Source organism: Aspergillus ibericus (assembly GCF_003184845.1).
Source record: "Aspergillus ibericus CBS 121593 unplaced genomic scaffold BO80scaffold_37, whole genome shotgun sequence".
In the NCBI taxonomy this organism is placed as follows: domain Eukaryota; kingdom Fungi; phylum Ascomycota; class Eurotiomycetes; order Eurotiales; family Aspergillaceae; genus Aspergillus; species Aspergillus ibericus.
Genome location: NW_020292135.1, coordinates 144329 through 167370, shown reverse-complemented (window position 1 = coordinate 167370; position 23042 = coordinate 144329). Strand labels below are relative to the sequence as shown.

Here is a 23042-nt window from a genome sequence, read left to right as displayed (position 1 = left end):
CATCAATTATATACACATGATCGAGGCCATTAGGACTCCCGACTTACCATGCAGTACGCAATGTATCTTGCCATCTCTGCTATCGCCTCTAGTGTAACAATACCATACGTCTCCATTACACTGTCCCTCCAATGATATGCGGAACTTTAATTTTTTGCCGCAAAAATCTCCCCTCCACAGCAACCCAGGGTCGTGAGACACACACAACGTGCTCACAGGGATGCGAAGATTCCAAGGAAGCACTTGTTCTTTCTTGAATCGCATTTCCTCACCACTGTCATCCTCATCGAGGCGAACATTCCAATCTATCTCTCGCGCACACGCCCAAGTCGATTCCCTACCTACCAAAGCCATGTCCGGCACCGCTGAGGAACAAGTAGTTCCTCCCGGCCAAACCGACTACTCGACATGGAGCACCTCAAGCCTCGTTGCCCGAATCACCGAATTAGAGCGCCAGTTGCACTCCCGCACAGCGGAATTTGCCGCAACCCCTTCGAAACAGCTCGAAGACGCAGCCAAGGATGCAGCTAAGAGCGCCTCCAGCGACGGCAAGGTGAACAAGACCGAACCTTCATCTCCGGGAGGGAATAAGAAGCAGGTGCGGCCACCAAAGCCACCGAAAGTGCGCAGGGAAATCGACCCGTCGAGATACAATACCCGGTTTATTGCTTTGAAGTTTGCCTATCTGGGACAACGGTACAATGGGCTTGAGCATGCGAATGGGAACGCCACGCCGCTACCCACGATTGAGGAGGAGATGTACAAGGCTCTGCGAAAGACGCGACTGATCTTTCCGACGGATACATCGGGTGATGAGTTTGTGGAGAGCCATGCGCCCAGAGAGACGAAACCGTATCACATCAACTGGGATGGATGCGAATATTCCAAGGCCGGGCGTACGGATAGAGGCGTCAGCGCCTTTGGACAGGTTATTGGTATTAGAGTGCGCAGTGCACGCCCCAAGGCCAACGAGATTGTCCAGTCGAGTGGGAATGCCGATACGGCTATGCAGAATACGGACGAGGCCAGCGATCCGGTGGATGATGGCTGGGATGACATCAAGAACGAGCTACCCTACGTGAGTCTGCTGAACAAGGTGCTTCCCGAGGATATTCGAGTACTGGCTTGGTGCCCGCGCCCCCCTGAGGGATTTGATGCCCGCTTCTCTTGCGGGGAACGTCATTATAAATACTTCTTCACTCAACCAGCCTTTTCTCCTACCCCGGGGCCTTCAGGTTTCATCTCGCGGGATGGAAAAGATACGCCTCCGAAGTTCAGAGAAGGTTGGTTAGACATTGATGCGATGCGCGAAGCTGCCAAGTACTTCGAGGGAACACACGACTTCCGGAATTTTTGTAAATTGGATGTCACTAAACAGATCGAGTCTTTCCAACGGGACATCTTCCGCGCCGACATTGAGCTCCTCGATGCCAGAACCAATCCCCTGGGTTATGTCACTCAGCCGGAATTTTCCGCTACGGGACAAAGCACGGAATCTTCACCGGCACCTCTCCCAACAGCATCTCAGGTATACGTGTTCCACTTGGAGGGTTCTGCCTTCTTGTGGCATCAGGTCCGGCACATGGTCAATGTCCTCTTCCTAGTTGGTCAGGGGCTCGAGCCTCCGTCCATTGTGGCGGAGCTGCTTGACGTCTCCAAGAACCCGAGAAAACCAACCTACGAGATGGCTTCCGATGCTCCTCTTGTGCTTTGGGACTGCATCTACCCCGACAAGAAGAGCGGCAGCCGTGCTGATACCTTGGATTGGGTCTATGCAGGCGATGTTCGGCAAATCAAATCTCATCTCGGTAAAGGGGGTGGCAAGTTCGGTCTTGGAGGGATCGTGGAGGAGCTCTGGTCCACCTGGAGGCAGCGCAAGATGGAGGAGATCCTGGCTGGCGCATTGCTAGATTTGGCCGTCAGTCAGGGAGACAAATCCTCTACCATCGGTGAAGGAATGGAGCCAGTTTGGGAGCGGAAGAACCGAGGCAAGAAGATCTTTGTGGGTGCCAATGAATCCCGGACAGGCGGGTTTTATGTCCCGGTCATGCAGAAGAGGAAGACAGAGCTCGTGGAAGTTCAAAACGCGAGGTGGCTTGCAGCAAAGCAGCGGAGAATGGAAAACGGCGCAAAGCCTACCAAGATGGAAATGTAGATAGATATGCGCACCTTTTGAACATATTTGCATAGGATGGCGCCCTTCAATATACAAATCTTTTTGGTCCGTTTTCAGTCGTGCATCGAGCTCCATTATGATTTCGAGTCGTATAAACAGCGCCGCGAACCTCTCCAGACTTCCTCCAGTATCTGCCGATTCGGTAGGAGTTTCTAGCCGGCATTAGTAGACTGAGAGGCGACACCGCGAAGGAGCCGAATCAATACTCACGGGGAAAACCACAACCACCTCGCTTTCACCTTCCACAATGACCGCAAGATAGAATCGGACCTCAAACCCCTTGAAAGCTTCATGAATCACAATATCCTGAATTTGCGTAGTAGGTATGAACCTCGTCGAGGCCTTGGACAAATAGGTCTGGGAGGAGGTAGACGTCTGAATACCGAGACCGCGTATAACAAGGAGCGACTCTTCTGTAATGCGAATCGCAATCAGCACCAGTTCCACAATCTTTCGCTTTATGCATTTTGAACGAACCGGTATATCCCTTCCTAAAAACACCATAGAAAACCACCGCGCTGGCTAGCACCACAACTGCGGAGCTGTACGCATCCGCAATGCGACAGACGGATAATCCTAACGGACTGGACCAAATAGTCGTCCAACGTATCCACGACCCGTCCTGCATGAAAGGTGTGTGGCGAAATTTTGCGATATCAAGTAGGAGCATGCAGACGAATGTGAGCGCGCGCAGTAATATTTGTAAATAGAAGAAGACCTTCGCTGGCGTACTCGTGCGCCTGGAGGCATTGGAGACTGTGAACGATACGGTCGTCGGGGACGGACGCCGTAATATAAGGCGACTCGGCATCTGGGGCAATATTGGGTGTGAAATATATGTTCTAGGTTGTGTTCTGTCCGATGAGCTGATCCATTGGTATGCGCTACCAGATAGACAAGCAGGAGATTCGGGTCGTTCTATCCATGGTCTGTCTGTTTGTAGCTTTCTGGAATCCCGCCGCGGGATGTTGCTCCTCGGTCTAGTCCCTTTACGGCTTAGGGGTCTCACACCACCGATTGGGCTTCGATACACTGTCACGTGTCTATTGTCGCATCTCCTGGCCTTGGACGCGCTGTCCTACGCATTGCCCAACGTTGTTGCCTTATCGGTGGGCATGATTACGCTCCAGAGCCCGTCTCCCACCCGCAAGCTTTGGGGATTACTGACAAAATCCCATGGTCGGCCCTGAAATGGAGACGACCAGAGGGTCTATATAAAGATGAGCATGGCTTCGTTACTACTGATGGATCAGCAACAGGTCAGTCACTCTCTATGTGAGGGGTGTCTTTGATGAGGAGGGTAGGAGAGATGGCGATCATCCTAAGGTATGATAAACAGTGATATTTGAGCCCCCGGAGATGCTACAGTGTCCTGCTTTTGATATCCCCTGCCTATTGATGATCATACCCTATGGCTGACGCGAATCATACTTACGACTTAGTGCTCTGAGATGAGTTGACAGGCTTGCGACAGGTTCTCCGGTGACACTTGTCAGCGTAGGAACCCTCATGTACCACAAGTGAATCTGTGAGCAAATTCCTCCTACCTTTCATATGAAGTTTGCCTCTCTATCAAGCCTTACGAGCCTCACCAGGAGAGTGTTGCTAACCAGGGCGATTAACAGGTAGATTGATTGAGTGGCCATTAGACGGCTGTATTACTATGAGGCTCTCCTGTCCTTATTGCCTGCATCTAGTACCTAGGCCTGAGCTACGGGCATGGAAAGACTGAATAGAAATCCAGCCTTTTCTTTTCCTTGTTGCATCTGGGTTGCTTTTCCGTTCATATTTAGTTTCCATGTACCTACCGGCAAATGGAGACTTCTCACCTTGGTGTAATGCGACAGCTACCTTGAGTTCTGTAAGGGACAAAAGCGGACACTGTCTTTCTGTGCAGGAAGGGCGCGGACGACTGGGTGTCCCCGACCGACCCAAGGTGGGATGCTGGTTGTTGATTTTCCGTCGCCCTGCTTTCCATTTGGCATTTCCCGCCGGTTTACTTCGGATCCCCAGGATGGACAAGACTGGAGACGTGTTCGGGACATTTTAGCGTGGCTGCGGGGCCGATGAATTCGTCGATGACGAGCCAGATTTCTAACCCGATTCGGCAACTCGCAGCCTGAGGCTGGCAGCGGCAGAAACCCGAGGCTGCAGCAGCGACGCCGGTTCCACTCGCGGGAGAGGCATTTTTTTTTCGGTCGTCTCTATGGCGGACTCACACGACTTCAATCTCTCCGTTTCAATGTCTTCCCCATACATTCGCTTGGGCCCCGTTCCTGATTCCCCGCCATGAGGTAGTTGCCTGCTTGTCCTCGCCACGAGATCACTTGTTCCTCTTTTGCTCTCCCAAGCTCGTCTTTTATCGTGCTAATCTCATCATTCGTGCCGCCCCTCCAGATCCACCGTTTCACCAGATTTTCCTCCTTTGTCCCCGCTTCCGAATCGGCCATCCTCTCCTGTGGTCCTATTTCCTCCCAGCTTCCCAGAGGAGTCACAAACTGACGAACAGTCCAAAATGGTCCGAAACATCGTCGTCATTGGGGGTACTTCCCACCCGCAATTGACCCAGACCATCTGCAATGTGTTGGGCATCCCTCAGGCAGACGTCCTCCTGTCGAAATTCTCCGTGGGTGAGACCCGAGTGGAAATCAAAGAATCCGTCCGTGGAAAAGATGTCTATATCATCCAATCTGGTGGCGGGAAGGTGAATGACCTCCTCATGGAGCTTCTGATCACCATCTCTGCCTGCAAGACCGCCTCCGCCAAGAGAGTCACTGCGGTCCTCCCGCTTTTCCCGTACTCGCGCCAGAGTGACATTCCTTACAACAAGACAGGAGCTCCTCTGACCAAGTCATCCCTTGCGGGCAAGCCGGGAAACAACTATACTTTTGAGAGTACCCCGCCTACCCCACATCCGGGAAAGCCTGAAAGCGGAAGCCTGTTGAACGGTTTGAATGGCGTTGATAACTTGCAGAAGAGCCTGGCAAAGGCGCAATTGGAGGATATCAGCAACGGTAGCCCCGTGAAGAGACAGCGCCCGGTCAATGGTCTTCCGCGCAGCGATACCTTGGACTCCCTGCAGTCCGAGGCCAATAAGTTTGCCCTTAATGGCAACGGTGCCGATGAGAAGATCAACAACTTCCAACCCCGCCCTGGTTACAAGCAATGGGTTGCTCAGGCCGGTACCTTGGTGGCGGACTTGCTCACCTGCGCCGGTGCGGACCACATCATTACTATGGATCTCCATGATCCTCAGTACCAGGGATTCTTTGATATTCCGGTCGACAACCTGTACGGCCGGCCTCTTCTCAAGAGTTACATCCAGAGAAACATCCCCAACTACAAGCAGGCTGTCATTGTTAGCCCCGATGCTGGCGGTGCCAAGCGCGCTACGGCGATTGCCGACTCCATGGGCATCGAGTTTGCCCTTATCCACAAGGTTGGCTTTCCCTGGGTCTTTCTCGCTTTTGAATTTTCTGACCATCTCTAGGAACGTCGTCCCACCCGGATAACCGATCGCCAGAACGCGACCATGATGTTGGTGGGAGATGTGAAGGACCGGACGGCCATCCTGATCGACGACCTTGCAGACACATCGAACACCATTACCAGAGCGGCGAAGCTCCTGAAGAAGGAAGGAGCCGCCCAGGTCTACGCCCTGGTCACTCACGGAATCCTGAGCGGAGATGCTATTGACCGCATCAATGCTAGCGCTCTCGACAAGGTGGTGGTCACCAACAGCGTCGACCAGACGGATCACCTGCGTAGATGCCCTAAGCTGGAAGTCTTGGAGGTTGGTCACGTCTTCGCCGAGGTAAGTCGAATCTGGAATCTCCTAGTCCCGAGATTACAGCTAATGTTCTGCAGGCCATCCGTCGTGTCCATCACGGTGAGAGTATCAGTGTTCTTTTCCAGTACGACTAAGTCCGTGGTCGTTTTTCTTGCATGCGATCGTCCCATAACAGGGATGAATGAAACCTTCTAAAAGAGGAGTGACGAATCGAGGTCATATATTGATGAATTTCTTTACATTGTCTTTGACATCTGCTATACTACTTTGGCTTCCATAAGCATACCATTGCATACCTCTATTGTTTCCAAACATACCAAACGAATCCTGGGAGAAACGGACAGAAATGCCATTCAGTATTCTGGACCCGTCCTTCTGTGGCTTTCGTTGTGTTTTATATTTAATCCTGTATGAGATCCAAGGGCCTGTTGTTCAGACACCCCACGTGCCAACCTTGATTTGGCTTTATTTTTTTATGGACCGCGACTGTCTTGATGTTTTTTGTAGACAGATTGGCTCAGAGCTTAGTACATATCCATGATTATGAACAGTTGTATTCTACACGAGCAGTACTGACTACTTTCGTATGATCATCGTATGCCATCATGCTTGACAGCAACCAGATACAGGGTAGATAAATCCAGCTTTATCTATAAGACTATATCACAAGAAGAAAAATCCCAAAACGCCTGGGGCAAGGGGTACCAAAGGCCGGATAGCCAAAACTATCATAGTAGGCATGCTGGGCGAATTTATGCGCTCATTACAGGGACTGGGTACTAACTAGACACGGCGGAAATAGGAGGAAACTCGAAAGCGCCCACAAACAACGGGAGCCTAGCGTCACATGTGCAACAACGGGAAAGTACAAATTTTGGCGGATAGTTCAAGAAAGGGCGGGGCGGAAACGGAGTGACAAAAGGGAGCTGGTATCTAGAAAACGGAGATAAAGTTTCCAATCCTCTCTTTCTGGTTTTGCGCAATGCACTCGGAAATCCACGTGATGTTGCGGATTTCCTGTCTCAAATGTTAGCTAGCTGGCATTATCCGGCCCGGGGGAGATGCAACTCACCTGCTCCTTCAGCCTCATCCATGCGTACACCACAGCTGGAGTGAACTGCCGTGTGAACACGATCTTGCTCATCTCCATCTCCTTCTGATAGAAAAGGTCCTCCAGACTCTTTCCATCCGAGCCACCCATGCCTCCCAGGCCGCCGCCGCCCTGAGTGAGACCAACGGCATCGAAGAACGCCCTGTAGTCTGCAGAGATGCTCACGGCGAGAGCCACAGATTCAATGTCATCGGCCCGAGAAAGCATCAACGAGCCCTCTGGGTAGAGCTTGCCAAACTCCGGGTACAGCTTCCTCCGCTCTAGCTTGGAGAGCTCCGTTCCGAATGAATTCAGCGTGATGTTGATCGCACGTCGGTCTGCCTCGAACTGCAAGATTTCGGACATCACCTCTTGCGTAGGAGTGCCCTTGAAATCGGGATGTGTGGTGACAAACTGGTGGAAGTCCTCCAGGTAGTTCTTATAGAGGGTGTTGCGCACGATCTCGATGTTCAGTTCGTCGAGATCCTGATGGCTCAGACTGTTCTTGAAGTAACCAGCCAGTGGCGTCTCAATCAACACGGAGTTATACAGCTCTTCAATGTTTGTGGCGACACACAGGACGGGCAGAGTCTCGAACCAGCCGAGGGGGTGGCATCGCTCTAGAAGCTCGCGAGTGTCACGTTCGTGCAGGGTACCGGTGATGAGCAGGGCGATGTTGTCGATCATGTAGCCATATGTAAGGTATTGCAGGAACTTGGCGGTGGACCCCGTGGCCTGCGCCATAAGGTAGCGAAACTCGGCGACCAGCTTATCCGTCATCTTGCCCGCAAGGGCAGAGGTAGAAGGGTTGGGAGGGAGGGCGGCGAGGAAGTCGCCATAGGCTGGGGCAAGCTGCAATTTGACATCTAGCAGGGCAAGCGGGGTTAGATCTGTACAGTGGACAAGGGGCAGATGCAGAGCCACGGACCATCAACAGTTTCGCATTGGGTCAGGTTGGAGTAGTGTTGACCGGTTAGGAGGCTGTTCCGATAACCACGGACAATGCCCTCGATGTAACTGTAGACGCTTGATCAGCGATCTGAAGGAAGACTGCAGCAGCCATGACGACCCGACATACCCGCTGTTGACGTTGAAGAAGAGACCCTCCATGGTGGGCTAGCAGATGGGCAGAAGTCCAGATGTCCAGTACAGCTCCGCAGTTGATAGACTGACGACCACTCGTTGTCGCTGCATCGGCATCCCCGTGCGCATTACCTAATCTGCGCACCGCCACGGCGGCACACTGCACTAGCCACACTCGCATGGGCGCTTTTCGCTTTTTTCACTTTTTAGTTTCTTGAGGTTAAAAAATATTCCCAGCGGATTTCAATCCATCCCGACCAGCACGCCAATTCCCTCCACCCCCGGCCTTTTCCTTTTCCTTTCTCACCTCTAGCTGTTCTTCTGTCTCTATTTTTGCAGCTAGAAGTCGAGGCCGTGCACCATGACGCTCTTTATCCTGACGGAAACCAGCGCGGGCTATGCCCTGCTCAAGGCCAAGGACAAGAAGCTGTTGAAGAGAGATGATCTGGCCACCGAGGCCTCCACGGCTGAGGGCGTCTCCAACCTGTAAGTTAAATCATCTGCATCCCACCCACGCTCGTCAACCCCGCTTGTTCTTCATCGGCGCGTGGTGGTTCAAAAGCAAAAATTTTCCCCCGCGTCTGTACTCCGGCTAACCGCCGCATGTAGTCTCAAGTTGAAGAGCTTCCAGAAGTTCGACAGCGCTGCTACCGCCCTGGAGGAGGTCGCTTCCCTCGTTGAAGGAAAGGTCACTCCTCGTCTGGCCAGCCTCTTGGACGAGGTCAAGGATGAGAAGAAGGTGTCGCTGGCGGTCTCCGACCCCAAGCTCGGTACGTCGCGCAATGCTGTGCGGAAATCGTAGAATTTACTTGTGACTGACTGGGATCGGTCTAGGCAATGCCATTGGCAAGCTTCCCGGACTCTCCATCGAGCTGGTGGCCGACTCTTCTACGACCGACGTCTACCGTGCCATCCGTGAACACCTGCCCACCCTCATTCCCGGCCTTCTTCCCCAGGACATGTCCACCATGTCCCTGGGTCTCTCCCACTCTCTCGCTAGACACAAGCTCAAGTTCTCCCCCGATAAAATTGACACCATGATTGTGCAGGCCATTGGTCTGTTGGATGATTTGGATAAGGAGCTTAACAACTACGCCATGCGTGTGAAGGAATGGTACGGCTGGCACTTCCCCGAGCTGGCGAAGATCCTGAACGACAACATCGCCTACGCCAGACTCGTCCTTAAGATGGGCATGCGTACCAACTGGGAGACCGCCGATCTCGCCGAGATCCTTCCCGAGGAGATTGAGGGCTCCGTTAAGGCCGCTGCGGACCGTTCCATGGGTACCGAGATCAGCCAGGAGGATCTGGAACACATTCAAGCCTTGGCCGAGCAGGTCGTTGGCTTCGCCGAATACCGTCAACAACTGGCCGGCTACCTCACCGCCCGTATGAACGCCATCGCCCCTAACCTGACTGCCCTCGTTGGCGATCTGGTCGGTGCCCGTCTTATTGCCCACGCTGGTAGCTTGACCAACCTGTCCAAGAGCCCTGCCAGTACCATCCAGATCCTGGGTGCCGAGAAGGCGCTGTTCCGTGCTCTCAAGACCAAGCACGACACTCCCAAGTACGGTCTGATCTACCACGCTTCCCTCATCGGTCAGGCCACCGGCAAGAACAAGGGTAAGATGGCCAGAGTTTTGGCCGCCAAGGCTTCCCTTGGTCTGCGTGTGGATGCTCTCGCTGAGTGGGATGACGATGCTACCGAGGAGGACAAGGCTGCTCTGGGTACGGAGGCCCGCTACAACCTCGAGAGGAAGCTTGCTGCCATGGAGGGCAAGCCTCTCAAGCCTCGTGGTGTTGCCATTGGCCCCGGTGGTGCTGCTCAGCCCCAGAAGTTCGAACTCAACGAGGCCCGCAGATACAACGCTGATGCCGATGCCGTGACGGGCGATGAGCCCGTCTCCGCCAAGAAGAGCAAGAGCAAGAAGCTCGTGGAGGAGGTTCAGGATGAGGAGATGGCTGATGCCGACTCTGACGCCGAGGACGAGTCCGACTCCGACGAGGAAACCGACAAGAAGCACAAGTCCAAGAAGAGCAAGGACTCGGACCTCGAGAAGATGGCCGAGAAGGCCGGTCTGAGCGTCAAGCGGTACCAGCGCAAGCTCGAGCGCGGCGAGATCCAGTTCGACGCGGAGGGCAACCCCAGCTCGATCAGCAAGAAGGACATCAAGAAGGCCAAGAAGGAGTCCAAGAAGTCCGCCAAGGGCGAGGAGAAGAAGCGCAAGCGCTCAGACGACGGCGAGGAGGTCGATAACGCCGAGAAGAAAAAGAAGAAGAAGAAGAAGGGTGAGGAGTAAAAAAAGGAAGTCAAAAAGTTAAACCTGATGGAATGCTTCAAATATTTCTGTATGATATCACACCATGTGGGCTGATTTTTTTTCTTTCTTTCTCTTTGCTTATTTTTGCTTGAAGATTACTACATGTTTTGGGTGGCATTTGACGGATGGAAGTTACTACTATCCTGGCGCAGAGGTGCTTGTTGGTCTAAGGCAGTTCAGTTCCAGAAATAATGTTCTTTCTGACTTGGTTCGTTCATGTAGTGTGTTCAGGTGGTGGTGGTAGTAGTATTGCTGTAGCATTCGGTTCTAGATACTTGTGTCGCTACTAGCTTGTACATACATACATGCACTCCCCATGCATAAGTGTTCACAACTATCGCACTGCCCAATACCTTATGCATCCTTTATGCATGGCGCCTTCAGGGGTTACCAGGCTTACTATAGTACAACCATTATCTATCCTATCCATATTCATCCTTGAGAGAACTGATGCCACAATCATTGACTCATCAATATATTCTATTTCACAACATAATGCTAATAATACAGCGTCTTATCGTAAAAGTAAAAAACGTCAGACGACTCCTCTTATCGACTTCCGTCACTGAAGGAGCTAATAAGCCCCACGATAGCTAGGCTATGTATGAACCTGCCGATTGAGAAATTACTCCAGAGCAAGGATTCTAGCAACAGCCGCCTCAGCCACAACCATGATAGTGGCCTGGATGTTACCGGTGGGAAGGTCAGGGTGGATACTGCCATCGACGATGAACTATACGAGACAAATGATTAGCATATGGTTCATTGGAAGTAGTAAGGAGGGTGGGGTATGGTATCGTACCAGGTTGTCCGTTCCGTAGACCTTGGTGTTGGTGTCGACGACCGAGGTACCGTTGCCGTAACGGCCATCGTCGGTGCCCAACTTAGCCGTGGTGGTGTAGTGCATACCGGGGCTGACGCTGCCGAGGATCTGGGTGACGTTGGTGTAGGTCTGCAGGGTGAACCCGGTGGAGTCGGTCAGGTCGGTGATCATCTGCTCGATGAAAGCGGTGGCGGCGGCGCGATCACCGGCGGTGGTCAGGTAGGGCTTCTCGTCCCAGACGGTGCTTCCGTCGGTGGACAGTCCCAGCACCCCGGAGGAGGTGAGACCGTGGGTCATGTAAGCGGTGATAGTGACCTCATCGGTGCCGGTGGGGGCACAGGAGCCTTGGTAGTAGCGCGTCTGGCCGTCAATGTCGTTCGAGGTGAAGAAGATCATGCGGTGCTTTCCTTCGGTGAGGAGACCGCTGCCCTTGGCGTAGAGGCTGATGTCGGTGGTGTCGGAGCCGTTCACGATGGCGTCGTAGTCGGGCAGGCCGTAGGTGCCGTTGGTCTTCACGATGATGGAGAAGATCGGGTGGTCTTTGGCGCCAATACCGACGGGAAGGTTGATCCACTCCTTCTTGGGGGGAACTGTGACGCCGCTCTCCTCGGCGATCTCAATCTGGGAGCTGGGTCCGATGCCGGAGTTGAAGAGGATACGGGGGGTGGAGAGGGCACCTGCGGAGAGGACGACTCTTCCGTTGCTGGCAATGGTGATGTTCTCACGAGCGCCGGATGCGTTCTCCACCTCCACGCCGGTCACCTGGCTACCGGACCGCAGAAGGCGAAGCACCTTGGTGCCGAGACGGAGATGGAAGTTGTCGCTCTTCTCGGCCAAGGGCAGGTAGGTGCGAACAGGTCCAGCACGGACCTGGTCCTTGATGTTCCAGGCAGGGTAGCTGTAGACCTCGTGCTTCTCGTTGGGCTGGGTGATCATATCGACGGACTTCCAGCCGAGCTTGCTGAAGAAGTTGGAGAGCACGGTGTAGAGACCTTGGTCGTAGCGCTTGCCATCAGCAGAGGGCAGGATGGTTCCGGGGTTGCGCTCGTACAGCCTGTCTGCAGCAGACTTGACGTCGTCCCATTTCCATCCCTTGGGCCATTTGTCATTGAAGTCGCGATCCGGAGGGTGCACGAAGACCATGTAGTTGACGGTCACACCACCACCGAGCACACAGGCCGCATATCCAGCCGTATCGGTACAGATGTACTCATCCCACTGAGGGAGAGCACCAATATCGGCAGACAGCCCGGGCAGGTCAATCGGGGTCAGGGTCTTGTTCCAGCTAAGGGTGTCGTTGGCCCCTGTAGCCACAGTAGGACCATAGCCTCGCTCTAACAACAGAACCTTCTTGTTGGCCTCGACCAGCCTTTCGGCGGTGATGATACCAGACGGTCCTCCACCCACGATAATGTAGTCGTAGGCGTCGCTCTGTGCGGAAGCGTGAGCATGTCTAGAGGCCGTGGCCCCGATAGCGGAGCCGGTGGCAAGAAGGCCTGCGAGCAGGAAGGGTCTCATGGTGAAGTGTCTTGGGTGATGATAGATACTTGAGCCGTCGTGAGCAGACAGGTCTCTTATATCCTCACATGGCACGCGAGCATTCCGGATAAACGCTTTTTTGCATGCCCTATTTTACCTTCTTCCGTTCCTCTTAGTCAATGGATTACTAGTCCATGTGGAAAATGAAGCCAGTCGTGTCAGAGCAAGGCCTGGGTCTCCTTTTCGTCTGTTAGCTCCGTGCCAAATCCCTCCGGTATGAGCAGATTTGTGCAAAACGGCTCGGAGTCCCACTATCCCGAGTCCCTCATCTACCCAGTGAGTATCTGAATCCAGTAGGTAGATGAGAGATATTTTCGTTTCAGGGGAGTGCCCTTGTGCCGATCGTTGCCTCATGTGCAATTATCTGATCGTTGTCGATGCCATCATTGACCAGCGGAACGGATAAGGTGGAGATGCGCAAAAAAACCACTTGAGTCGTCGCCTTGTCATAGGCGATCAAAGTTTGGGCTCGGTGGGTCCGGTGAGGATGGAAATGGATTGCAAAGCCCTGACAAATCCAGGCCTGAAAGGGACAGTGGAGAGAAGGGCCCTTTTCCGCGTCTTCAAGGTGGATATCCTAATCTGCTTGGGTCAAAAACTCAGCGGGTGACTTGGCGATAACCAGATGAGAAAGCGTTGACAAATGATGATTCAAATCTCCCGTTAGGTCCTCGCCGTCCCACCAGCCATCTTGGCGGGAATGTCAGGCCGATTCCATGATTTTCCAGAATTGCGCAAAGGTTCGAATCTCGCTTGCACCAGGCCCGATGATCCCGAGTCGGCGAAGTAGGCAATCGAAGATGGTGGACAGACACGCGACTGACAAGTCGGATCAATCTATTGTCGACCAACTCTATTCCTTATCCAGTAGTCAGCTCCGTGGGTGAGACACCGGCAGCGACGGACAAAGTTGATGCGATAGTGCTGTGGTCTTCCAAACATGCTACTTGCAGTAGCGGCAGACGAGAGGGATCCTGCAGGATATAGCCTGTAAATATGGCTAAGCTTTTGTCCGCTATCTATCCCATCCTCACCTAGTCTCAACTCAGCTTAGGTCGGTAGCTTGTCTGCATAGTGTGCATGAGAGAGAGAGATAGTAGATAGTTACTAGATACTATCTACAGCTGCAGACTTGAAAACTCCATGTAAGGGAAATGGTTCCATATCCTCCGCAGGTATTCCGTAGATAGGGGTGCATTGAGTTGCATTCGATTCACTGCAGGCAGTCACCGTACGCGCATGTGCCAGCTGACCCCTTCGGAAAGAGCATAGCAGCATCCCATCAAATGTCATCCACTACGGCGTCACACACTCTCACATCGATCTCAATATGAATCCCGATGCGCTCTACATCGCTCTTTTCATCCGTGATGATCCACCAAAGCCGAATGACTACCACTGGGCTCTCTACTACCATCACCGTAATGGCGGCACCAAATACCACATCCGCAACGAAGGCAACGGCTGGATGGCCGCTCACGGCCCGGAATCAGCCCCCGGCATCCTTAAGACCTTCCTCCTCGTCGGACTGTTTCAAATCGCCCAAGTCCCATCCACTGCACTAGCACAGGAGACCCTAGACCGCGTATTCCGAAGCTACGATGATAAGCTGAACGGCGATGAGAAGTTTACTTGTCGGACCTGGGTACTTCACGTGCTGAGGGATCTACAACGGGAACTAGGGATCCTACACGGTATCAACTTGGAAATGTTAGAGAAAGAGATCCTAGAATGGGGAAATCACTACAGATTTGACGCAAGCCGGAATGTGCAGCCGAGACCTGTCAGCGAGAGTGCGTACCTGGCGTGACTCAAGACTAGTCGAATCCTTATCTTGAGCGCCAGGAGGGGGACTACCTCACCGCTCTCATGTATATAACCGGCAGAATCAAGCCACATCTTTCTCCGCCCCGCATTCCATCGCTTTTTTTCCGCGTCGCATTATCCACCCCTCCTATATCCATCGATCTATACAATCAGACCGTCACAATGAGGGTATGCTGGCCCAATGGCTTTTGCGAAAACATTCACTAACCCAAAAAATAGATTGTCGATCCCCAATCCGCCGTCCTCACCAACATCGAGGTCCTAGCCTATGTAACGGCCAATCCCCCCCGGCGACCCCCGAACCCGCCGCCGAACTCAAGACACTGGGTTCCGAGTCCGGATTTGCGAGATCACAATACGGTCATTAAGGAGGTGCGTACTGATATTCATTCATGCTTCTCCTTTTATGCCCTTAATACCGATTGTACCTCTGCGTGCCAACTGGCTAGCTAGCTAGCTAGTCGGTCATCGATCTACGTACATTTAGCCGTATATTGCACAACACATTCATCACCTTTATTCTTCATATACTCCGTACAGAGCCCAAGAAAACTAACAACCCACCAGATCCACAACTACGCCACCCGTCTCTCGCCCCATATCCTCAACTACCCAAAATACACACACCTATCTCCCTCACAAATACAAGCTCAAGCACAAACACAACAGTCCACATCCACAACTATTCCGCCTGCCCAGCTTAACGCCCCCACACCACTAGATCATGCCCTTCGCGAGCTCGTCACCAGGTTACAGCCCTACGGGCTCACGAAGGGTGAGGTGCTGATGATTGTGAACCTGGGCGTGGGACTGATCACGCCCACGGCGGACGGGGACAATGAAGCGGGTGAGGGAGAAGAGGGGGAGAGTATGGAACAGGACAATGGGGAGGAGACGAATGGGATGGATGTGGATGGGGCGGAGGCGTGTGAGGAACAAGGGGAAGGGGAAATAGCAGAGGAGGATTACGGTGCGCTGGCGCTGATGGATACGGTTATTGAGGAGCGGGAGGAGCGGTTGAGCAATGAGGATGTCGCGAATATTTTGGCGATTATTCGGGAGACGTTGGGGTCGAAGAGCCTATCGCAGGGAGAGGGTATGGATGAGGAGGGATAGAGTACTCGCGTTAATCATTATACCACGCTTTGTTTATGCTGCATGTCATAGCCAATTGTTGCACGTTCTATCTATCTATACAACCTGGTATATGATGGGGTATCCAGCAGACACTCCTGAAATCCCAGCGGGGAGAATATCATACAAGGGAACAGCCTCTATGCCCCCCACTGCCATGAAACCGGCAAAGCAGGAAGGGCAGGCGAAGAAAAAAAGCACACTCAGAAACATTCCACCAGAACCACTTCGCTCAAAACCAACGATAAGAAACCCAAAACACCTGATATATATGCACGGCCATAGCTGATGGCGGATTTTCACTGCATTTGCAGTTCCAAGGGAAATATATGCAAAGAGAAACAATAGGGATACGCATCCGGGTAGAAAGTATCCCCACGCGAGCCGTGTCTTCGCAGACAACCTCGGCCGACATTACTTTGTCTCTGAAAACCAGTCTCAGAGAACAATCACCATATCTCAGCCTTTTCTTTGCCTTTGATCACGTTTCCAAACCGGTTGTAAACCGGCTCGTCAGCGTCTTCGCCATTTTCCTTGCCAAATGGCCCAAGTTCGTCATCGAATAGCTCTTTGTCATAGCTTCCACAGACCTCAGTATAGGCCAGCCATTCGCCCTTGTCGGTCCAAAGACCTCCCTTACCGCCGCGCATATCCCACCATTCTTGTCCTCCCAGCAGGGAAGACTGGGCGGCGTCGAACCCATTCGGGGTGCGCATATACTTGCGGAGAAGGGCACGGGCCCAGGGTTGGTACCACATCTCTGACCACCACTTGTCTAGGACAGTGTGATCCCCGTCCAGATGTAACAGAGCCGGAACAGATGCCGAGTGAATATTAGTCATTAACGGAAGGTGGTGCCAGGTATGATTGCGTGGGTTGGGTAGTTTATCAAGAGTTTCATTGAACGGCGGGTTCGGCCAGTCATCCTTGCCAAACTTGGGCTGTATAAATGGATTACCAATGCTCTCTGGTGTGATATCGGAAGGAATCAAAAGACGTGTCTCTCTGGGGACGCCATGCTGCATCTGCACTGCCGAAGTCTTGCTGACATTGTTGTAGTGGAGCCATTCGACATCCATTTTGGCATTACGCATGTTGAAGAACAGGCGGGACTCATAGTCAACCCCGATTCCATACTCGTAGCGGGTGCCAAGTTCAAGATGCGGCTGAGTGGCTCCTGTCACATTTGACGCTTCAGAGATGCCGATCAGTGTGTACAGCCATTCCTTGAATCCATTCGCAGTGCTCTGTCGTTCCAGCTCCCGCACATATTCCTGTCGACCAAACATCTGGGTCATTGCTAGATAGTCGCCCCGTTCATTGCGATGTTGATGCACGAACCGCAGAACCTCGGCGTATAACATTTTGAGATCGGCTGCCTGACCGATAACCGCGCCAGGTTTAAGCCAACGGGGCCTGTTCAAATGTCCCTGTGGGTGAATATCGGTTTTCCACCCATAAGCGTCCGGGGGTAGGCTGGATTGCGGCACAGTAACACACCCTGCATCTAAGCTGAGCCCGGGGAAACACTCCTTGCTTGCCGCGAACATAATTCTTTGGGAGTATTTCTGAACTGTTTCCTGTGACCCTGTACGGTAGGGCCTATCAACCGTCACAGTGCCATACTTTTGAAGCAATTTCGCATTGTTCTCCCGGAGAGTATTTTGAAAGCGTTGGATTAACACCTCAGGCGGTAGTTGGAAGAAAGTATCCTGCGGGTCGACGATAAGAACGAGGTCGTTATCCTTCATCTGCGAGCTATACGCAAGATAGTTATATATGCCAGCGATCCGGTCCACCATAGCAGCATATTCTGTGTAGCCGTCCGGAACCGCCTTGCCATAGCTAATCAACGTGGGCGGCGGATAGTTCAGTATCATAGACGACGTCAAGGTGCGACATAGTGAGGAAGACTTGTGTGATGCAGGTACAAGGAGATGAAATGACGGGGTCGACTTTTGCAGGTTATGCGGAAGTGTATCATTTCGGTTCACATTATGCCCTCCTGGAAAGAGCATCGGAGTGTCTTCGGGGCGCTCACGAGACGGGGGATAGGATGGAAATTTCAGCCAGTAGCTAACAGATGGCTAGAAAAGAGCCGTTACGTCAGCTTGGGTAACAATTTGCAGGTTTCGCATTCACATACTTGGCTAGAGCGCGACAGCAACATTAGGGAGAAGAAGCATGTGGCGGCCAGGAGCATAAGAGTTCTGACTGGACGAGCTCTTAGGCGACGAGGGTGAAACTGTTGCTGCCATAGCATCGTCATTGACGACCGCACGGATTGATATTGATCGGCCCACGGGCCGTCCAAGATGCCTTGGATTGACATCCCGAAAGCACTGGATGTGGAAAGCTTGGCTCTAGATTAGAAGACCACTGCACAGCAGCGGCGACGGACGATCCGACTAGACGTCAGATCGTGCTGACCAGACGAGATCCACGAGTTCAGCCAATGTGAAAGAGGGTCTTCCCAACGATAAGCATTCCCGCAAGTGGGACATGCGATCAGAAGGAGCGGCGACGCGAACGGGAAGAGGCAGGGTTAAGAGAGGTCAATGGAATCGCAAGACGCCATGCTGGAGCGAAGGGAACAGCAGTCAATAGTGACAACGGCAAAGAGGCAAAGACGAAGATTGCAGTGTCGGAAAGAAGATCCATGCCACGCGGACACAGAACGCAAAGACGACGGCGTACGACGGCGGAAGTGGTCAAGAGTCGACCCGGGCGGAAGACCACTTCAGCAAAAAGCGGCCAGTTGGGGCCAGGATTTACGTCGCCAGTGGGGCCGGTCAGGGACTGGGGAAAGACCTGGCCCTGCCATTGGCTTGCCCTCCTCTCCTCCTGGCGGATTGCAATCGATGGCTCCTCGCTTTGCCTGTTTGGTTCCCGGTCCTGCGCTCCGTCGGTATTGCGACTTGCGAGGTGCACTCGCTGCACCCGTTCGTCCCACCGGGCGATTCTTTCCACGTCCCGGCAGAGCGCGGTGCAAATTTCCTTGAACTCGGTGACCCGGTCAGATGCTTACTCAGAGCATATTGTTCAGTAGTTCACATGCCCCTCGTTGAAGGGTTCTCCGTGAGAAGCTTCATTCAGCCCAGTGAGCGATTCGGCGGGAAACGCCATCCTCGGATCTGCCGCGTCATCGAACCTGCACATCCATACTGCCCGTGCCCTCCACATCTTGGCATCAGTCGCATGGTGGTTTCAGATTGCTTGCTCATTAGTCCATTGCTTACCCTACCTTCGGCCTACGTCGATACCTGACGTCTCCCTGTGCATGACTCCACCTTTCTCAACCTACTTTGGAACTAGATTCTCCGTCTATACCGAGCCATGCAGCCCGGACTATTGCCGTCCCAGACCGTGGTCCATCTATGGCTTGGGAGTGGTTGGAATAAGTCCAGAGAGCGCCTGAGAAGCGATCGTAAAATCTGGAGGAATCGATACTCGATAGATAGATACCCCCCTTAACCGGACACTAGCTACTACCGATCTGAAAGACAACCGCCTATCATATAATTTTCCAAAAAAAACCGGGGCAAAGCCCACAATGCAGACAAACAGGATCACTTGCACTCCATATGTACACTATCAACGCCACACCCATGCAATGGCCTTGAAGCAATCATGATTTACAGCACACACCCCTCCGGAATTTGCTTGTCTCATTCCAGGTATATTTCCTCGCGTAACCGCTGCAGATTGCGGAAAATCCCACCCCCGGGTCCCTCGCTTTCCTGACGCCGATGACTAGCCGACGGTCCTTTTGTAGACGATCCAGACGACTGTTGGGATTGATCCGTGCGGCCCTGGTTATCCAGGGCCCTGCGACGGTCCTCCACAATTTTGGCCAGGCTGTCTACGAACCTAGTCCGGGCTTTCTCCTCAGCCGTTCCCTTCCAGATCGTTGCCAAGGTACGTAGCGACTCAACACGACGTGCCGCGGCTTCAACACCTGCCTGCCCGCCACCGTTCATATCCAGTAGCTCCGTTACCTCCATTCGCAACTTCTTGGCTGCCTCCTGGCCCTTCTCCTCGCGGCTGTGGCTTTCTGGCCCAGGTTCCGGGGCCGACACCGATATAAAGGACGACGCTATAGAGGTTTCCGATGGCGGAAGGGGCCATTCCATGGCATCTCCGAAAGTCTGCACCACTTCTTCCAACCGGGCCCGAACCTGATTCAACGTTCGTAGTTTCGTGACATATTCCGGATCCTGCACGGTGATCTCCTCCTTCCGCTCTGTCTGCTCTTTGCTGTTTTCCGACTCCTCGATAGTAGCGTCTTTGTCATTGTCCACATCCTCCGGGACAAACTTCGCAATGTCATCCCGTAGCGCCTCCGTCAGAGTATCCGAGAGTCCGATCGTCTCTCCACGCAGCACTTCAACTTCGTAGGCTAATCGTCCCCCACTTCGTAGAATCTCGTCGGTAAGCTGTGTCAAGGTTGTGGAGTGTCGGGCGTTTTGCGCGTTGATCTGTGAGAGGACGGACTGGACCTGGCTGGACAGCTCGGACAAGGGGATAGCCCCCGGGGGCCCTCGCGAGAGGTTCGCTTGGGTTGACGCCAGCGTCAGCGAGGGAAGAGCATCGTTAAGGTAGTCGGCGGGATCAAATGACTTGTCAGTGAAGTCCGGTGTCATCTCCAACGACGGGCGGGAGCTTGGTATTCTGGCAGCTGTAGGAGCCGGGCTGGGGGTCTGTGAAGGAGCCATCGGGTCGGAAAGTGCTCGTGTCTTGGAGCGTTGAGGGGGCAAGTATGCCCTGTCAAGTAGCTCTATTGGACAAATTCGATGTTCATCTGTAAGGATCAGGACGTGGTACAGCGAGTCGTCGGGATAACCAACAACAAGGTATGCTTGTTTACGACTTTCGGCCACTGCTCCGTACTGCTGACATCCATGCTTTACACCGCCCTCGGCAGTATTTGATGCTTATCTATCGCGAGGCAGATAATGATCGATTACATATGTGCAGTCTAACTACTCATCTACGGCAAACTAATGTCTTCATGTGGGATTCGGGTTGGAAAGCAGATATTTAAAGGATAACGAATAATTAGATTAATTAATCAGACATGGAAGCATTAATCAACATATGACAAGCACGGAACAAAAGAAGGTGGGTATCGTCAAAGCCAGGTAAACGAGAGGAAAGGCACAAGGCTATCAGGCGATGTGAATTCCCGAGGTATAATCCGTCCAAAGTCATTAGCATATACTCATCAGAAAGGAATAGCCACCATGCCCTACGCAATCAAATCATCGTGGTAGATTGCGATCAGATATCTTCGACCACGCGCGCATTCATTGCACGCTGGAATCCATCATCGGCTTGTCCGTACCGGCTAGGTCCCTCGCCAGCGCTTTCAGCCGTAGCCATCTGTTGCTGCACGGTCTGGTTCATTGCCGGCAAAAAGATTACTTTGCTGTTGGCTGTCTTAGCCATGGACTGCATTGCCTCAAGGTAGCGGATTTGCATCGCAGGCGCGGAGGACAAGATATCAGCGGCCTAAGTCACCAAAGTTAGCCTATATTGAGAAGTTCGAGTGAGCCTGGTCCTTACCTGACGCATCAGTTTGGCGGATTCGACTTCAGCACGAGCAGCAATGACCTTGCTTTCACCGATACGCTTGGATTGCGCCGCCATAGAAAGTGAGTCCTGCAGGTCGCTGCTGAAAATAATGTCCTTGATAAGCATGGATTCAACCTGGACACCCCATCCAGCAGCAACGTCCTCAATTATCTCCGAGGTCGACTGAGCGATCTCTTCACGACGTTCAATTACGTCTTGCAAAACTCTCGCACCGATGACATGACGCAGTGTAGTCTGAGTGCGCTCCACAAGCGCCTGTCGTACATTGGAAATACCGAATGCGGCCTTGTGGGGAGAGATGATCTGGTAGTAAATCACAGAACTCAGGTTTAGGTTGACGTTGTCCTTGGTCATGCAACTCTGGCGGGGTACTTCGACGATTTGGATCTTAACGTCCACCGCCGTAAGGTGCTCGCTCAGCGGATTCACTTTAACCAGACCGGGGTCGACGGAGCGTTCGAATCTGCAAGAGAAAAACACCCAAAATTAGAAGATAAATCATGAGGAGTTACCACGGGGTGTACGAACCGTCCAAATCTTGTGATCAAGCCAACTTCACCTTGTGCAACTGGTTTGAATGGATTGGGACAGCAGATGCAGCATGGAATAGCACCCAGACATCCGATGCATTCTCCAAGTCCGTGAACTAATTGGGACGCGAAATTGTTAGACTAACTGTGCTAGCCAAAATCAGGGCTACGAAAGTAGGGTGAAACTTACTGAATGACGCGTACCACCCATGCGCATCGGGATTTTCATCACCATGCTGGATTTGCTGCGCGTATTTGGGTTGCAGATCGCCCAGGCGCGCTGGTTGCACATTAACCAAGCCTGCTTCGCGGGCAGAGTCCGTAGGTTGGTGGACTGGCGCCTTGCCGTTGATATCCGTGCTTCTTTCGGCTGACATTTTGTTGCAGGTCGCAGGGATGTATGTAGTTGATATTGGACTTGGAATGGGTTGCAGGGCTAAGGTGGAGCCGGAGGCGTGATTCGGGCTTGTAGATTAAGTATGCGGATAAGGAAAGAGTGATTAAAGACCGCCGGGTTTAATTCGTAGCTGCAACGTTAGAGGCGGGCAAGAAGCAGGCGTTGGAACATTCAACTGATGGAGAAGGATCAGAAAGTATGACATTGGAAGAGGGGGTGAGGGGAATTAAATAGTACCGTTGGACAGCTGCAACCTTGGCTCGCGGGTCGTGTCAAGCCACTCGACAGGAGATTTTCCTAGCTAATACTATCAACAGTGAGCTCCGGCCCTACCACCTCCTACGCCGTCATCCATGTGAACTCAGATGTTCTCCGCATCGGTGGCTGTGGGTCGTTAGCTTTAATCCAACGGGCCTCTTTGGGCCTTTTGACCCCTTAGTTCGCAAGTTAATCCTCTTGTAGTGGAGCCTACCCCTCCCCTGGGCGCCTCGAGAGTTGAGCCCTTGATCCCTGAGGCTCCGCGCTCTTGCCCAGTTGGACAGTGTTGGGTGGACCGATGGATTGTTGTTGTTGTTGTTGTTGTTGTTACTCCGCCCCCCAAGGCTGAGCAACTCAAAAAGGCCCCAAACCCACCACTTAGCGGTTTGTAGATTTCTAGTTCCGAGACGGTTCCGGAGTTTTGCGAGGCTTGGCCGCAGCTATCGTCATAGACGGACTAAACTGCCCCAATGTCTTAG

General features: G+C 52.8%; 11 protein-coding genes across 11 annotated transcripts; 4 read left to right on the top strand and 7 right to left on the bottom strand.

Annotated features, from left to right (window-relative positions):
* Positions 1-186: 186 nt before the first annotated feature.
* Positions 187-2221, top strand: BO80DRAFT_427538 (pseudouridine synthase DEG1). Its single transcript, XM_025720033.1, has one exon. It carries the CDS (start codon positions 353-355, stop codon positions 2153-2155), a length of 1803 nt encoding a protein of 600 aa, XP_025572570.1. The 5' UTR covers positions 187-352; the 3' UTR covers positions 2156-2221.
* Positions 2203-3092, bottom strand: BO80DRAFT_164841 (PIG-H family GPI synthesis protein). The gene is made up of 3 exons (XM_025713894.1): positions 2654-3092; positions 2387-2589; positions 2203-2328 (listed from the first exon to the last, which is right to left on the bottom strand). The coding sequence occupies exons 1-3, from the start codon at positions 2985-2987 to the stop codon at positions 2251-2253; spliced, it is 615 nt and encodes a 204-aa protein (XP_025572569.1). The 5' UTR covers positions 2988-3092; the 3' UTR covers positions 2203-2250.
* A 1471-nt stretch (positions 3093-4563) lies between these two features.
* BO80DRAFT_164770 (ribose phosphate diphosphokinase subunit PRS5) lies at positions 4564-6206 on the top strand. The gene is made up of 3 exons (XM_025713893.1): positions 4564-5615; positions 5667-5990; positions 6044-6206. Exons 1-3 carry the CDS (start codon positions 4692-4694, stop codon positions 6098-6100), a joined length of 1305 nt encoding a protein of 434 aa, XP_025572568.1. The 5' UTR covers positions 4564-4691; the 3' UTR covers positions 6101-6206.
* Positions 6207-6590: 384 nt separating this feature from the next.
* On the bottom strand, positions 6591-8210 carry BO80DRAFT_427535 (H(+)-transporting V0 sector ATPase subunit d). The gene is made up of 4 exons (XM_025720032.1): positions 8135-8210; positions 7985-8073; positions 7039-7922; positions 6591-6983 (listed from the first exon to the last, which is right to left on the bottom strand). Exons 1-4 carry the CDS (start codon positions 8164-8166, stop codon positions 6900-6902), a joined length of 1089 nt encoding a protein of 362 aa, XP_025572567.1. The 5' UTR covers positions 8167-8210; the 3' UTR covers positions 6591-6899.
* Positions 8211-8410: 200 nt separating this feature from the next.
* nop58 (RNA-processing protein NOP58) lies at positions 8411-10563 on the top strand. Its single transcript, XM_025713892.1, has 3 exons — positions 8411-8625; positions 8749-8909; positions 8974-10563. Exons 1-3 carry the CDS (start codon positions 8501-8503, stop codon positions 10437-10439), a joined length of 1752 nt encoding a protein of 583 aa, XP_025572566.1. The 5' UTR covers positions 8411-8500; the 3' UTR covers positions 10440-10563.
* A 508-nt stretch (positions 10564-11071) lies between these two features.
* BO80DRAFT_164712 (cellobiose dehydrogenase) lies at positions 11072-13169 on the bottom strand. Its single transcript, XM_025713891.1, has 2 exons — positions 11263-13169; positions 11072-11193 (listed from the first exon to the last, which is right to left on the bottom strand). Exons 1-2 carry the CDS (start codon positions 12799-12801, stop codon positions 11086-11088), a joined length of 1647 nt encoding a protein of 548 aa, XP_025572565.1. The 5' UTR covers positions 12802-13169; the 3' UTR covers positions 11072-11085.
* A 983-nt stretch (positions 13170-14152) lies between these two features.
* Positions 14153-15973, top strand: BO80DRAFT_387916 (uncharacterized protein; the record flags this gene model as incomplete). Its single annotated transcript, XM_025717069.1, has 4 exons — positions 14153-14605; positions 14644-14817; positions 14869-15021; positions 15217-15973. 4 exons carry the CDS (start codon positions 14153-14155, stop codon positions 15763-15765), a joined length of 1329 nt encoding a protein of 442 aa, XP_025572564.1. The 3' UTR covers positions 15766-15973.
* A 179-nt stretch (positions 15974-16152) lies between these two features.
* Positions 16153-18203, bottom strand: BO80DRAFT_164678 (glycosyltransferase domain-containing protein). The gene is made up of 2 exons (XM_025713890.1): positions 17930-18203; positions 16153-17870 (listed from the first exon to the last, which is right to left on the bottom strand). Exons 1-2 carry the CDS (start codon positions 18113-18115, stop codon positions 16233-16235), a joined length of 1824 nt encoding a protein of 607 aa, XP_025572563.1. The 5' UTR covers positions 18116-18203; the 3' UTR covers positions 16153-16232.
* An 88-nt stretch (positions 18204-18291) lies between these two features.
* On the bottom strand, positions 18292-18909 carry BO80DRAFT_447599 (uncharacterized protein; the record flags this gene model as incomplete). Its single annotated transcript, XM_025721614.1, has 2 exons — positions 18292-18786; positions 18838-18909. The coding sequence occupies 2 exons, from the start codon at positions 18907-18909 to the stop codon at positions 18292-18294; spliced, it is 567 nt and encodes a 188-aa protein (XP_025572562.1).
* A 348-nt stretch (positions 18910-19257) lies between these two features.
* Positions 19258-20636, bottom strand: BO80DRAFT_427530 (uncharacterized protein). The gene has a single exon (XM_025720031.1). The coding sequence runs from the start codon at positions 20496-20498 to the stop codon at positions 19452-19454; it is 1047 nt and encodes a 348-aa protein (XP_025572561.1). The 5' UTR covers positions 20499-20636; the 3' UTR covers positions 19258-19451.
* A 427-nt stretch (positions 20637-21063) lies between these two features.
* Positions 21064-22285, bottom strand: BO80DRAFT_437099 (slipin family protein; the record flags this gene model as incomplete). Its single annotated transcript, XM_025720989.1, has 4 exons — positions 21064-21294; positions 21349-21841; positions 21907-22024; positions 22099-22285. 4 exons carry the CDS (start codon positions 22283-22285, stop codon positions 21064-21066), a joined length of 1029 nt encoding a protein of 342 aa, XP_025572560.1.
* Between the last annotated feature and the right edge of the window lie 757 nt (positions 22286-23042).

Bases quoted from the DNA above. Each gene is read 5' to 3' on its own strand.
- BO80DRAFT_164678 (XM_025713890.1), bottom strand. From the start codon at position 18,115: ATGTCAATCCAAGGCATCTTGGACGGCCCGTGGGCCGATCAATATCAA. The intron at 17,871-17,929 runs GTATGTGAATGC...GCTCTTTTCTAG, and splicing joins TGCTGTCGCGCTCTAGCCAA to CCATCTGTTAGCTACTGGCT.
- BO80DRAFT_427538 (XM_025720033.1), top strand. From the start codon at position 353: ATGTCCGGCACCGCTGAGGAACAAGTAGTTCCTCCCGGCCAAACCGAC.
- BO80DRAFT_164841 (XM_025713894.1), bottom strand. From the start codon at position 2,987: ATGCCGAGTCGCCTTATATTACGGCGTCCGTCCCCGACGACCGTATCG. The intron at 2,590-2,653 runs GTTCGTTCAAAA...TTCGCATTACAG, and splicing joins TTTTAGGAAGGGATATACCG to AAGAGTCGCTCCTTGTTATA. The intron at 2,329-2,386 runs GTGAGTATTGAT...AATGCCGGCTAG, and splicing joins AGGTGGTTGTGGTTTTCCCC to AAACTCCTACCGAATCGGCA.
- nop58 (XM_025713892.1), top strand. From the start codon at position 8,501: ATGACGCTCTTTATCCTGACGGAAACCAGCGCGGGCTATGCCCTGCTC. The intron at 8,626-8,748 runs GTAAGTTAAATC...CGCCGCATGTAG, and splicing joins GCTGAGGGCGTCTCCAACCT to TCTCAAGTTGAAGAGCTTCC. The intron at 8,910-8,973 runs GTACGTCGCGCA...GGATCGGTCTAG, and splicing joins GGTCTCCGACCCCAAGCTCG to GCAATGCCATTGGCAAGCTT.
- BO80DRAFT_164712 (XM_025713891.1), bottom strand. From the start codon at position 12,801: ATGAGACCCTTCCTGCTCGCAGGCCTTCTTGCCACCGGCTCCGCTATC. The intron at 11,194-11,262 runs GTACGATACCAT...TGTCTCGTATAG, and splicing joins TCTACGGAACGGACAACCTG to TTCATCGTCGATGGCAGTAT.
- BO80DRAFT_164770 (XM_025713893.1), top strand. From the start codon at position 4,692: ATGGTCCGAAACATCGTCGTCATTGGGGGTACTTCCCACCCGCAATTG. The intron at 5,616-5,666 runs GTTGGCTTTCCC...GACCATCTCTAG, and splicing joins AGTTTGCCCTTATCCACAAG to GAACGTCGTCCCACCCGGAT. The intron at 5,991-6,043 runs GTAAGTCGAATC...AATGTTCTGCAG, and splicing joins TTGGTCACGTCTTCGCCGAG to GCCATCCGTCGTGTCCATCA.
- BO80DRAFT_427530 (XM_025720031.1), bottom strand. From the start codon at position 20,498: ATGGCTCCTTCACAGACCCCCAGCCCGGCTCCTACAGCTGCCAGAATA.
- BO80DRAFT_427535 (XM_025720032.1), bottom strand. From the start codon at position 8,166: ATGGAGGGTCTCTTCTTCAACGTCAACAGCGG. The intron at 8,074-8,134 runs GTATGTCGGGTC...AAGCGTCTACAG, and splicing joins TTCTTCAACGTCAACAGCGG to TTACATCGAGGGCATTGTCC. The intron at 6,984-7,038 runs GTGAGTTGCATC...CATTTGAGACAG, and splicing joins GGATGAGGCTGAAGGAGCAG to GAAATCCGCAACATCACGTG.